We start from the raw sequence: 12,731 nt of genomic DNA on the forward strand, positions 1-12,731 counted from the left end.
CTACCTCTCTGCCCATGGAATCCAGAGATAGGATAGTAGCCCTATGAGTCTTCTATGATCATCTCTTCAGGTGATTCAAAATTTTAGCAGCATGAGAAAAATCATTCAGATGTTTATCCAAATTATCTATAGTAAGATACAGAATATATGACACATACCCACCCTCTTGAATGTGATAAGTTGAAGTTCTGTCATTGTGCCAGGTTTCTAATCAATGGCTGACTAGAGCAGGTTTCCATATTTGGTTAACTATTTATGATGTGCATTTTAACTTTCAATTTTTTTTTCCCTGAAGATTCCTCACCAAAATTGTAGAGGAATCAGCGAATACTGAAAATTGTAACTAATGGATGTATCAGTTTTTGTTTCTAGTACCGTAAGTTTTACATGTCAATGTTAACCCATCCATCATTGTTCACCTGCAGGACATTTCTGGTTTGTATCGGTAGGGACTACTTGCACGTATGTTGTCTTTTGCTATGTTTGGAATTCTTGTCACAGTCATCAATGAACATGCCTACTATTCATTAGAAGTTTGAGATGCACTTGTTGATACCTCACACAAGGTGTAATCTAGCAAGGGGAAGAATTTTGTTATGTCACACGTATGAACAAGCAATATTTACAAATAGGAATATTCAATGAGAAGGGTCACAGACTTGAAACTCTGAATAGATTTTATTTTGGCAGAAGATAAGTCTGCATTGCTTTGCCCATGGGAAGTGATCAAATCACTGCTAAGTCCCATGAAAGTATAGGAAGGTCAGCAAATTTGAATGAGAATTATTGCATGGTGTCCTGTACGAGGCTGGGTGGGCCCTTAGCTTTCTCCGCAAGTAACTGATTCTGAAATAGCCTCTTATCTATCATACGTCTGCTGGGTCAGTCTCCAACCCACAGAAGCTGTCTGGATCTGTGTCTCACCCAGGACTCTGCTGGCCTTTGGGACTCTGTTCTCAGTGATGTTGGGTACTCTGCCATGGCTTTTGTAGACTCATGCTGACACCTGAATGGCTATTTTGCCTTTTAAGCACATCTAACTGTATCTGGAGGTAGAGCTCTGCACTTTCTGTGTGGGGACTGAGGGGAGAAATTTAATCACACTGAACAAAAGAAATTTCTGTGGCGTGTTGTTTGAATATTTCTGCTCAGCGAAGAACCTCAAGGGAAACACAATGCCTCCTGGAGCTCACTATATCCTTATGGGTATCCTAGCTGTCCTGTTATTTAAAAGACAGCAGTATTTGCTGCCCCAATGCCCCTACTAACTGCCATGTGAAATGCTCCTTGTCTTTGCTTCCTCTCATGCTTTTGGAGTTTATGGATGCTGGCAGGCAGTAGGACTTAAGCAGTGGTCAGCAGTAGGTCTACAATTCATGCCTGTGTCAGGGAACGTCTTTTGATCATTTCCTCACCTTTCTGCTTTAGAAGTCAGCCATCACTTTCATATTCAGGATATCCAGAGTCAGCATTTGTCTCTAGTCTTCTTCAGTGCTGATGTGTTTAATACACATGTAAGCAAAATCCTTAAAACTGCTTGAGCATAAATGGCACCAGCTTTAGCTTTTTAGTAGAGTACTTACTGGAATAATGCTTCCTTGGTTGTGTAGTCAGCAGAGAGCTCTCTGTGTTTTTACATATCTTTAATCTCAAGCCACGTCTAAAGGTAAAATCCAGTGCTCAGGTACATTATATGGATTTGTGACATCTTGTCCTAGGCTGCAGATTAATGAAGCAATGCCTGGATTATTCAGCCTCCCCTACATGTACTTCTTCACCTCTGGCAGATGTAATATTGACAATATCCTTCATTTAATATGTCATTCCCCCGAGTATAATTCAGTGGAGGTTACCGATATTTTTCTCTCTTTCACTTAGCTTTCCTTAACATAATCTTGGAGAGAGTTTGGCAAAGCAGAAATTGCACTTAAGATGGTAAGGAAGAAAGTACATTAGTGTGACAGGCAGAAGTACCATTCTGAAGGAAGGGAAAGGCAAGTTACATGCTAGTTTTTTTTGCTAAGGCATGCCATGGCCCATATAGGGTATGTTGGTTAAAAAAAGTAGCTTGGACTGTGTAGTATCCGTTGTGACACATTGCAATAAGGAGAATCAACAAGAGTTTTCCAGGTCTTGGGATACAATAAATGGAAAATGGACTGTCTGACTTAAGGGCAGTATTCTCCAAAGCTGCTCACCCTTGTCAGCTGACAACGGTGCTGAGGAGATGTCTGGGATAAGAACAGAGCGATTCTGTGTGCAGCTTCTGACTGTCACAAACAAAGAGAAAGCATGAAAATTCATGAGAAGTCCTCATCATTTCTCACTGAAAGCCAGCATACTTCCACCAACATTAGTCTTATTCCTTACACTTGGAGGACAGACAGTGAAAACCCTATACCAGACTGGGAAAACAAGACACTAAATAGACATAATCATGATTCCAGAATGTGTGTGTAATCGAGGCTTACCTGAAATCCCATATTTGCCATAAACTTTACTGGAGAAAAATCTTTCTATTAGCATTTTGACTCTTCTACTAGAATTGTTGGGTTTTGAACTTGGAAGACTATCTATGCTGCCAAATTCCCCACAGACATTTGAAGTGTAGTGATGTATTCACGTACAGAAGCTAGTAAACAGCAAAGTATGCTGTATTTCAAAGCATTATTCATATACATTACTTAAAAAAGGAAGTTTATAGAATTACAGTTCAAAATTTCCTATTTGTATTTACTCAGGTTCATTGATACTGCTTTTTGATTTGTATAATCTTGATATATATGCCTTTTTTTTTACTATAAGCTACAAATGTATACACTTCAGTTGTTGTTTTCCTTTTTTTTATCACCTCTGAGTGATTCCTTCTCCTTTCCAAAATCTGATTATTCACATCTCAGAAAGGAGCTGCTTTCTCGAAAGGTTCCTACTTTTCGTTACATGAAGCAAAGACAATAGTTCATTTGTAACAGGGAATTACATATTAAAAAAATAAAAAAAAGAGGGAGAGAGGAAGACTGCCTTCTCAAAGACATAGCTTACTGTATGAGAAATCTTAAACATAGAATGTTCTGTGTGTCACAGCAAGAACTTAGCTTTTCCTTGTGAACTTTTGAAATGAAATTCTGGCAAATCTCTCACTATGTAGGTGGAATTGAAGGACAGGGAGAGAAGTCAGCAAGATGCTAGTTTGTGCACTTAATTTTCAAACAGAAATGCTTGCCATTTACCCATTCTATTCTTCCTTATCTTTCTTTCAGAAATCTCCTCTATGTTTACCCTCAGAGACTGAATTTTGCTAACCGCCTGGCTTCTGCAAGAAACATTACCATCAAGATACAGTTTATGTGTGGTGAAGATCCTTCCTGTGCAATGCCGGTAATAAGTGCTGACATTTCTTAGCAGACTTTTGTTTACATGCGTTCCTGAGGGATCTCTTAAGAGAGGAATCATCATTCACCACAGTTTCCAGTGGGGCCCTAGGAAACCTTACATCAGAGAGCTTGTGAAGCTTTCCATTCTCATCAGAAAGCAGGGCTGTACTCCTTACCCACAACAAGAAAAACTCGTCATTCTAGTGGAACCAGAGGCATCTCTTTCTTAGATAAGTCTTCTTACCTTTTGACATCATATTGCATCAATATTCTGTTGGAAACTCTAATGGTAAAATTCACATTGCTTCAGAGACCTTTTAAGAATAGGTGCACAGTCAGGTGCACAGGTAGAGTTTTCCGTGTTTGAAACACACTGTGTTTGAAGACATAGGTGTACACTACTAGCAGAGCAGGCAGTACTCTCTATGTTTAGGTTATGCAACATCTCTTATTGTAACATCCTCTATTCGAATTTACCAAGCTGGAGATCTTCAGTTTGAAGTGTTTAAACCCAGATGTCTCTTCAGCCTGAATTTTTGGGGACATTTTCTGACAGTGTTGTTGGCTATTTGAGAATGACATTGAGAAAAAAGTCTTCTGTGATTTTATGTGTTAGAGAAGGAAAAAATGAGTGGAAATATTACTTTGAGGAGACTTCAGTCCAACAATTTGTTGGACCAAGGACTGTCACCCAACCAGCCTTTATCAATGTGCTGACGTTGCACAGTGCATACTTCACAGCCTTACTCCACATGACCTGTGGAACTGAAATCAGTGTTTTCCCAAGCCACACTTCTTCCAGAGTTGGAGCTATGCCTTTTGAGTGTCACACCTTTTACACAATACTGCATTATTAGTTTCCTTAGACTCTGGCCATGCTATGATTAGGTTTTTAACAAATGCTTGGGACAGACACAGTTCATCTGGCTTCCCTCTCCACTGTGAGCTTCATCTCAATACATATGGATTTGCACTGTACAGAGATTCTTGTCTAAGCTCATGTCTCAGAGCTCCCTTTAAAGTTACTGGGTTCCAGGACCTTACCATGGGCCTGGGTCTGAAATGAGGGAAGCAAATCTAGCACCAGAAATGCCTATTTCTCCTTATTGATTGTAAAGGAACTTTAGACCTCTAAGGTAAGATGACATGTATCTCACCCTAAATAAACAGACTACAACTGAAAAACAAAACTTTAAAAATACTTTTAATTTAAATTTTAACACTTAGTTAAAGGCAGCGTGACAATGTATAAGTGGCTTAGCATAACTTTTTTCCTACAATTTCTAACTTTTTAAGTGCATGACTGGAGAATGATGTGAGGGAGTCAATGACTCTGCAGATAACTCTGCTCCATTTTCCTGGTGTTTTACCCTGAATGGTTAGTGGGGAAGGTGCTTGGTAATAAGACATTTGTGCTAATGAGCTAAGATAAAATTGAGGAGTCATTTTAAGTCTTCAGATACCGTCTTAAAATTTATAGAAGATGATGGTGATTAAATACTTTAGTTCTGATTGCTGTTACTTTCTTTTCTTCATAATGTAGGTAATTTTTGGGAAATCTTCAGGTCCGGAATTTGTCCAAGAAATATACACGGCTATCACATATCATAATAAGTAAGTGTTGTTGCTATTCCTAGGACTTGAGAAGTATTAATCATTATCTCTTTACATAATTGTTAGCCTACTTAGTTCATCAAGGAATGCTGTTACTAATCCATTTTAAACAGTTACATTTTATGCGATTTATCATATCTAATTAGGTTAGCTACATGCATTTGCATAAGCAACCATTGCTTTTTTTGTTTGAAGCTTGTCAGTAGTTGAGAATATTCTTAATAAGAAGATTAATGAGCAGGAGCAGAAAGCAGCACAACTTTTAACATAATTCACTTCAGTGAATTCACAGATCTAAAAGAGCTGAAGGGACATTGTCATTCTCATTCTCATTAATGTGAACTTGGGATTTAGGATTTGCACAGCAGTAATTCTGGAATCCAAAATTAAGATTGAATGTTTTTGAAGTATAGAGATGGAGGTGAAGCTAAAACAGTCCAGCTGATACTATCTGTTCTCTTCCTGATTCAAAGCTGTACATAGTTCACAGCTGCTGGCAAATTTACCTCTTGTTCCGTCTCATGCTTACATTGGAAACATACTTGGCACTTTTTTTAAACAGGTCCCCTGATTTTTACGAAGAAGTGAAAATTAAGCTTCCAGCAAAACTCACAGAGAAACACCATCTATTGTTCACATTTTATCACATCAGCTGCCAACCAAAGCAAGGAGCATCTGTAGAAACCCTTCTAGGGTACTCAGTAAGTTCCATGTATTGCATAAGTGTGTGTGTGTGTGTGCATATCTACATCCTATGCAAACAGACTCTTTGCTTGTGAGGAATTTTGTCATTTTTTCTCTTTCTGGTTATGGCAATACATCAAAGCAAATGGAAGGTCTTAATGTGAATTCATAGAAACTAGATGCAACCTGAGCTAGGTTATATCCTCTTCCTATAATTTTACAATGTTAAATGTCTTTGAACTTAATGAATTCACCTGATTCAACTGAAGAATGTACCGAAACATTTGCAACAACAATGCTTTATAGCATATAACCTAATTCTGTTAGATTCTATTTACTGCAAAAAAAAAACCTTAAAACATACGCAATTACGTTTATTACTGGTATGTTCATACATGAGGCAATAGCTAATAGAATACTGTAATGAAGTTTTATACGGCATATAATTTCTGTTCTAAATTGTCTTTTATCCACATAAAAATTAAAAACCCAGAAAGAATCTAAAAACTAAAATGTAATTCCTTTGCATTCTTTATCTTCATGTTCAGACTAGCATGTTTTAGGTTTAGAAGTACATATTATAGCATTGTCTCTTTGACCTTTTTCTTTATCAATCAACATTTCTAACTGGAGAGATTTTAATATGAAAGGAAAGCATAGAAGATGATAATACTTCAGATTTGAAAATGTCCTAGAGCTGTGGTCAGCAATTGAGCTGTGGGGCCAGACAAGCGCTTTCCATGTGTTCCCACAATGAAGTTTGGGTGTTGTTTGTGTTTGTGGATTTTGTTTGGTTGTTGTTGGCTTTTGGTTTTTTTTAATCCCAGTACGGAAAATCCTTTCAAATTGGCTTTATTTTATGGACAGTTATAGTCCCACCAGTGTCAATGGGATTGTTAAGAAATAAATTAGTTTGTAGATGAGGAGCAAGACTTGACATAGGTGAGGACCTAATTTTCAACTTTCTGTTCACCTAAATACAAAATGTTTCTTCCCTGTGACATTCAAATGCACAACCTCTTTCAGACTTGACTAAGACAAAAATTAAATGCATCCAAATATGAATGCAGGGTCATATGAATATGAATGATAAGTCAGTCTGACTTTAATCTTCATGGTGACCACACTGAAGATGTTCAATTCGTGATAAGCAAAACTTCAACTCTGTTGCTTTGCTTCAAAACCAAGGATCAGTGTATTCAAGATACACAATTTTTATATAAAAACATGAACTCTGCTAAATCCTTCTGGTAGGATTTATTAGAAAAATGTATGTCACACATGAGAAGCTCTGTGTTTGTTTTCTTCAAAAGAGATGGTTTGTAAAGCAGCTTTTAACATTTTTGCGCAGTAGCTATCAGTGAATTTAAAATACAAAGAAATTACTGTGGAATACATTAGAGCAGTGAAGCTTGGGTCAATATCTCATTTGTTGTTTTGTTGACTGTACCTAACAAATTAGATAAATAGCTCTTATCATATATCATCCTGAATATTGCTGTGTTTTCTCTTCATTTGTTTCAGTGGCTGCCAGTTCTATTAAATGATCGTCTTCAAACTGGACATTATAGTCTTCCAGTTGCATTGGATAAGCTGCCATTACACTATTCAATTCACTCTCCTGAGGTAACAAATAAAATTATTAAGAGATAATATTTTCCTAATGTAAGTGTTTTACAAACTAACATTGCTGTCTGCTTGTAGGCAATGCCTGCTGTTTGTCCTTTAAAAGGAGAAAGGTCTGGAGAAAAATGTTGTTGTTATTATTGTCACTGGTGTTATTATTTTATGTTGTTATTTTTTTTTTTTTGAGTTAGTTATTCAAGCAAATTCTTGTAAATTGTCTAATCAGGGATACATTTGTTTAGAGAGTGTCAAGTCAATAATTGGATTTCTTCCATATGAGCATGATTTGCTCGGGTTTCTTTGTGACTGTGTGGAAGAGGGAATCAGGTGCTGTTACTGGAGGCGAAAACTGTGCCCTCTGAGTAAACACAGCAAATAGGAAACTGTCCAGAGGATTTAAACTGCACCACAGCACCATGGAGTGCGTTTGGCGGTTCGTTAACTGGGAAATTTTAGCCTTAACAATATCCCATCAGAAGATGTATATTCACACAGTCTGTGCTAGGCATCCCACTAAAATTCTCAAAATTTCCCTGATCAGTGCATCAACTTCTCTCCAACTACTGTATGAGACCAAGGTGATGCCTAGCTGTGGACCTCTGTGTGGCACTGAATTTGGACGTCTGAAGTGAAGTGAATAGTGTGAATAGACTATAGAACCCCATGTAAACAGACTTTCTATTTTGTTAAAAGGAAGATGACTCCCATATTTCTTTTCCGTCACAGAAAATGCCATCTCAGACACCACCTATTAAGTGGGTTGAAGGACACAAAGGCGTTTTCATTGTTGAAGTGCAAGCTGTTTCATCTGTTCATACTCAGGTAATCCATCAGAAGCAACACATAGCTATAGTTTCATTTCACAGAAAATTCAAATGTCCTAGGCCAACTTAGTAGGTTTATGAAATGAAGATGTTTAAGTTCACACAGGTTTAAAAAAACTTAAGAGCTTTAGAAATAACCTGATATCCTCAGTGACTGAAATCCTTCGGTGAAATGGAAGAGATACTAAGCAAGTTTAGAGATGACACAAAACTAGGAGGAGCTGTTGACTCCCTCGAAGGCAGGGAGGTCCTGCAGAGAGACCAAGACAAATTAGAGGACTGGGCAATCACCAACCATATGAAGTTAAACAGGGGAAAGTGCTGCATTCTGCACCTGAGATGAGGCAACCCTGGATATACATACTGACTGGGGAATGAGATGCTGGAAAGCAGTGCCATGGAAAGGGACCTGGGGGTCCTGGCTGATGGCAAGTTGAATCTGAGTCAGCAGTGCCCTGGCAGCCAGGAGGGCCAACTGTGTCCTGGGGGGCATCAGGCAAAGCATCGCCAACTGGTCGAGGGAGGGGATTGTCCCGCTCTGCTCTGCACTGGGGCAGCCTCACCTTGAATATTGTGTGCAGTTTTGGGCACCACAATATAAGAAAGATATTGATCTATTAGAGAATGTCCAAAGGAGAGCAACAAAGGTGGTGAAAGGCCTTGAGGGGAAGCTGTATGAGGAGCAGCTAAGGTCACTTGGTGTGTTCAACCTGGACAAGAGGAGACTGAGGGGAGACCTCACTGCAGTCTCCAACTTCCTTGTGAGGGGAAGAGGAGGGGCAGGCACTGATCTCTTCTCTGTGGTGACCAGAGACAGGATGCCAGGGAATGGCCTGAAGTTGTGTCAGGGAAGCTCTAGATTGGATATCAGGAAGAGGTTCTTCACCCAGAGGGTGGTTGGGCACTGGAACAGGCTCCTCAGGGAAGTGGTCGCAGCACCAAGCCTTACAGAGTTCGAGAAGTGTTTGGATGATACTCTCAGGCATATGGTGTGATTCTTGGGGATGGTCCAATGCAGGGTTAAAGGTTGGACTCAATAATCCTTAGGGGTCCCTTCCAACTCAGCATATTCTGTGATTCTGTGAAATCTATTGATAGAAGTGAACAAATGAGCACTCTCAGCAGCAAGTCACATCAAGCAATAGGGGATCCTGGTGTCCTCTCAGCTCAGCAGGAGTCTGCTTAAGCTGTGCTTGAAAGACACTGGCAGGGCACAGTGCCAGTTTCTTCAGTCTGCATCTTCTATTCTGCAAGGCTAGTTCAGATACTGTGTCCACATCTCCAGAGACATAGCACCTCCCTGCCTTCATGAACAGGTTCTACACTGCCAGGATGCATTAGGCAGCTCACTTGTCAAAGCCACATCGTGTGGGAACACAAGCTTAGTTTTGGATGAGGACGCAGTGATTCTGGTCATTCAGGACATTGGATCTTTGCCCATTTCATTGAAATACTGGTTTGAGGCAGAGCAGCCTTATTTTATTTCTACTGCTTTTTAGTGTCTCTTACCCATCATTACATTCTAGTTAATCCCGATAGCTACGTCCTATCAGCTAGAGCCCTGTGTCTGATGCAGGTCCATCACCTCTTTGCAGCATGCTTTTTAAATAAATACAAGTAGGGCATACTCATAGGGTACATAAATTATATGCAGCTGGAACTTAGATGTGAGTTGCAGGGGGACTATAGACATATGATGTGACAGAGTTTTATCTGATAGAAGGAACAGTCTTTTCAATAAATGAAGCAATCACTTTAGTAAGGGCTATAACTTTTCTGCCTTTAAGTTGATCTAACCACAGTCTGCAGTTGAGCCAGATGAAAAGGAGCAAACAAAAGGCTGTGACAGCTGCTTTACAGATTGATCACAAAGAGCAGCCACCACTGAAAGCCAGGTTGAAAATCTTTTCTTTCATCCCATCAGATGGTACAATAAGGCTTTGCTTAGCTACCAGTAGCCCAAACTGTATCAACTTTGTTAACTGTGAGTGCACTGTATTTGCAGGACAACCACCTGGAGAAGTTCTTCACTTTGTGCCATTCTCTGGAAAGTCAAGTGACATTCCCCATTCGACTAATGGATCAGAAGATTACAGAGGCTTCACTGGAACATGAATTGAAACTCAGCATTATTTGTTTGAATTCTTCACGCCTTGAACCTCTTGTCTTGTTTTTGCATTTGGTACTAGATAAACTTTTCCAGCTGGCTGTGCAGCCCATGGTTATAGCAGGCCAGACAGGTATTTACTGGTTCATGGCCTTCAAGTGGCAGTGCAAGCAACCTAGAAATGTGGGGGAAATGATTGCTAAATATCCAGGCTCAGATTTAATATTTGGGGCGGTCCACTGCAGAAAGAGTCGTGCTTCTCAAGACACAGTTTCGCTGCACAATTTAATCAGATTTAGCCAAGTTCCTGACTTCTCTCCTTTTCCCCTAACATATAAGACTTTCAGACTCTAACTGGGAGATACATTAAACTGTAGTAGTTTACTTACCTGAAAATACAGGTCAGAAAGTGGTTGCGGTTCAACTTTGTATGGAATTCAATTGTTTTGCAAGTAAAACGGTAGCAAAATCATTATCCTACAGCTGACACTTGGTGTCTGCACCATATCTTCTGTCCAAATATCTTTAGAGAGTGTTGAATGAGCACGAAAACAGAGGGTATAGTAGTGCACACTGATTTTTCTGTTACTGAGGGTGGTAGTTACCTATCACCTATGTCTCTGGAGGGAAGGCATACTTGGAGACAGTGGTGCAGTTCGTTTCCTATCTCATTTTGGTAATCAATGCTTGTCATCCACTACAATATTTGTGCAAAAGCTTGCTACCTTGTATTTGTCGGCTGGAGAACAATGAGTCTTAGTGTTCTTCAGGTAGGTAGTTTTTAGAAAATGTGTGAAGGCTGCCAGAAATTATAATTAACATTTAGAATCTGCTTTTATGTAGCACAGAGTGACAGAATAGCAGTGATTGTGTTGAAAGTCAGTGGATCTGCTGAAGAGTATTTATTGGCCTATGTAGACTTTGGGTCTGGTCAGATATAGCACTTACTGTCTAGAACTCTGAATTTTTAAAGGATTGAATTGAAGCTTATAGGATTAGTTGCTGGTGCAAAGAATGCCCTCACCTAATTACATTATACCCTTCAGTGCTGACACTAATTCTTGTCTTTGTTTCACAGCCAACTTCTCACAGTTTGCCTTTGAATCTGTGGTTGCAATAGTGAACAGTCTTCACAACAGCAAAGAGCTGAGCAAAGATCAGCATGGGAGAAATTGCCTCCTGGCATCTTATGTGTACTATGTATTTCGTCTGCCAGAACCTCAAAGGGAAGTCGTCAAACCAGGTATTATTGGTGCAAGGGTTGCAAAAGTATTCTTTTTTCTTGATAAATCCTATTCAGCATGATACTTGTAAGAGGAGGACCTAAGGAACTGATCTGTAAGATAGCAAACAACTTCTCAGACCCAGAATGCATACTGTTTAAGCACTGTACTGTTCTGATGTATCATTCTTCTCAGAGGTAGCTCAGGAATATCAACGCTGCAAAGAGCAACATGGACTTGCCACTCATGATCTCCATCTCTCAGTTGTTCATTTAAAATGCAGGGTTGAGGTGGGAAAACTCCACAGCTTCAGGCAATGTTGTAGCTTAATGAAGATGAAAGCAAAAGATGTTGCCTAAACTGAAGCTTTCTCTAGAGGAATTTCCTTCATAAATTAAAATGGCCTTAAGATGCCAATTTCTTACTGACTTGTACATTGGTAAATTACTTTCTGTGCAAACTAACTTACTGCCAAGTGGTATAGGGCCAAGCTCAACCAATTTCTCCACTGTATTAAGGATGTCATGAGAGGATAAAATGCTCTATGCTGGCCAGCTGGTTGAGACAGATGATCCTTCTCTTCTCAGCCCTGCTGAGGCTGTACCTAGGGTGCTGTGTACAGTTCTGGACTCCCCAGTACAAGAAACACATGAACATGTTGGACAGAGACCAGCCAAGGGCAACAAAGGTGACAAAGGGACTGGAGTGTCTCTTCAGTGAAGAAAGGCTAAGAGAGCTGGGGCTGTTCAGCCTAGAGAAGAGAATGCTCAGGGCGGATCTTCAGCGTACACAAGATGCTGAAGGGAGAGTGCAAGAAAGACAGAACGTGGCTGTTTCCAGTAGCACCTAGTGACAAGATCAGAGGCAATGGGCACATACCGAAACACAGTGAACATGAGGAAGCACTTCTTTCCTGTGAGGGTGTCTGAGCACTGGCACAGGTTGCCCAGAGAGGTTGCCAAAGTCTCTCATCTTGGAGATAGCAGAAAGCCGTTTAGACATGGTCCTGGGCAGCTGACTGAAGGTGACCTTGCTAGAGCGGAGGAGTTGGACCAGATGGCCTTCAGAGGACCCTTCCAACCTCAACCATTCTATTATTCTGCTGCAGTCATTGTCCTAAAGCCTACAGGATTCATTTAATCAATTGGTATATATTAGATGACTTACCACCAAGCAGCTGTGCCGTGGGAGCTAAAGAGATGTAGGCCTTTTTCTCTTGCAAGTATTCATTTAAATCCCTCTTGAGGGACATTTAGGCTGATGTTAGGATGTGCTAAAA

At 39.9% G+C, this 12,731-nt stretch overlaps 1 protein-coding gene across 5 annotated transcripts in view; it reads left to right on the top strand.

The window, feature by feature from the left end:
- The window catches only part of DOCK8 (dedicator of cytokinesis 8), an 88,160-nt gene that overhangs the window by 37,884 nt on the left and 37,545 nt on the right, over positions 1-12,731 (top strand). For all 5 annotated transcript variants that reach the window (XM_027709557.1, XM_027709558.1, XM_027709559.1 and 2 more), the window contains 7 exons: positions 3,261-3,378; positions 4,918-4,988; positions 5,551-5,689; positions 7,197-7,298; positions 8,025-8,120; positions 10,128-10,362; positions 11,308-11,472. In XM_027709557.1, coding sequence (XP_027565358.1) covers positions 3,261-3,378; positions 4,918-4,988; positions 5,551-5,689; positions 7,197-7,298; positions 8,025-8,120; positions 10,128-10,362; positions 11,308-11,472 — 926 coding nt within the window. The remainder of the gene's footprint in view (positions 1-3,260; positions 3,379-4,917; positions 4,989-5,550; positions 5,690-7,196; positions 7,299-8,024; positions 8,121-10,127; positions 10,363-11,307; positions 11,473-12,731) is intronic.

Source organism: Neopelma chrysocephalum, unplaced genomic scaffold, assembly GCF_003984885.1.
Source record: "Neopelma chrysocephalum unplaced genomic scaffold, ASM398488v2 Primary Assembly neopelma1_96814, whole genome shotgun sequence".
In the NCBI taxonomy this organism is placed as follows: Eukaryota; Metazoa; Chordata; class Aves; order Passeriformes; family Pipridae; genus Neopelma; species Neopelma chrysocephalum.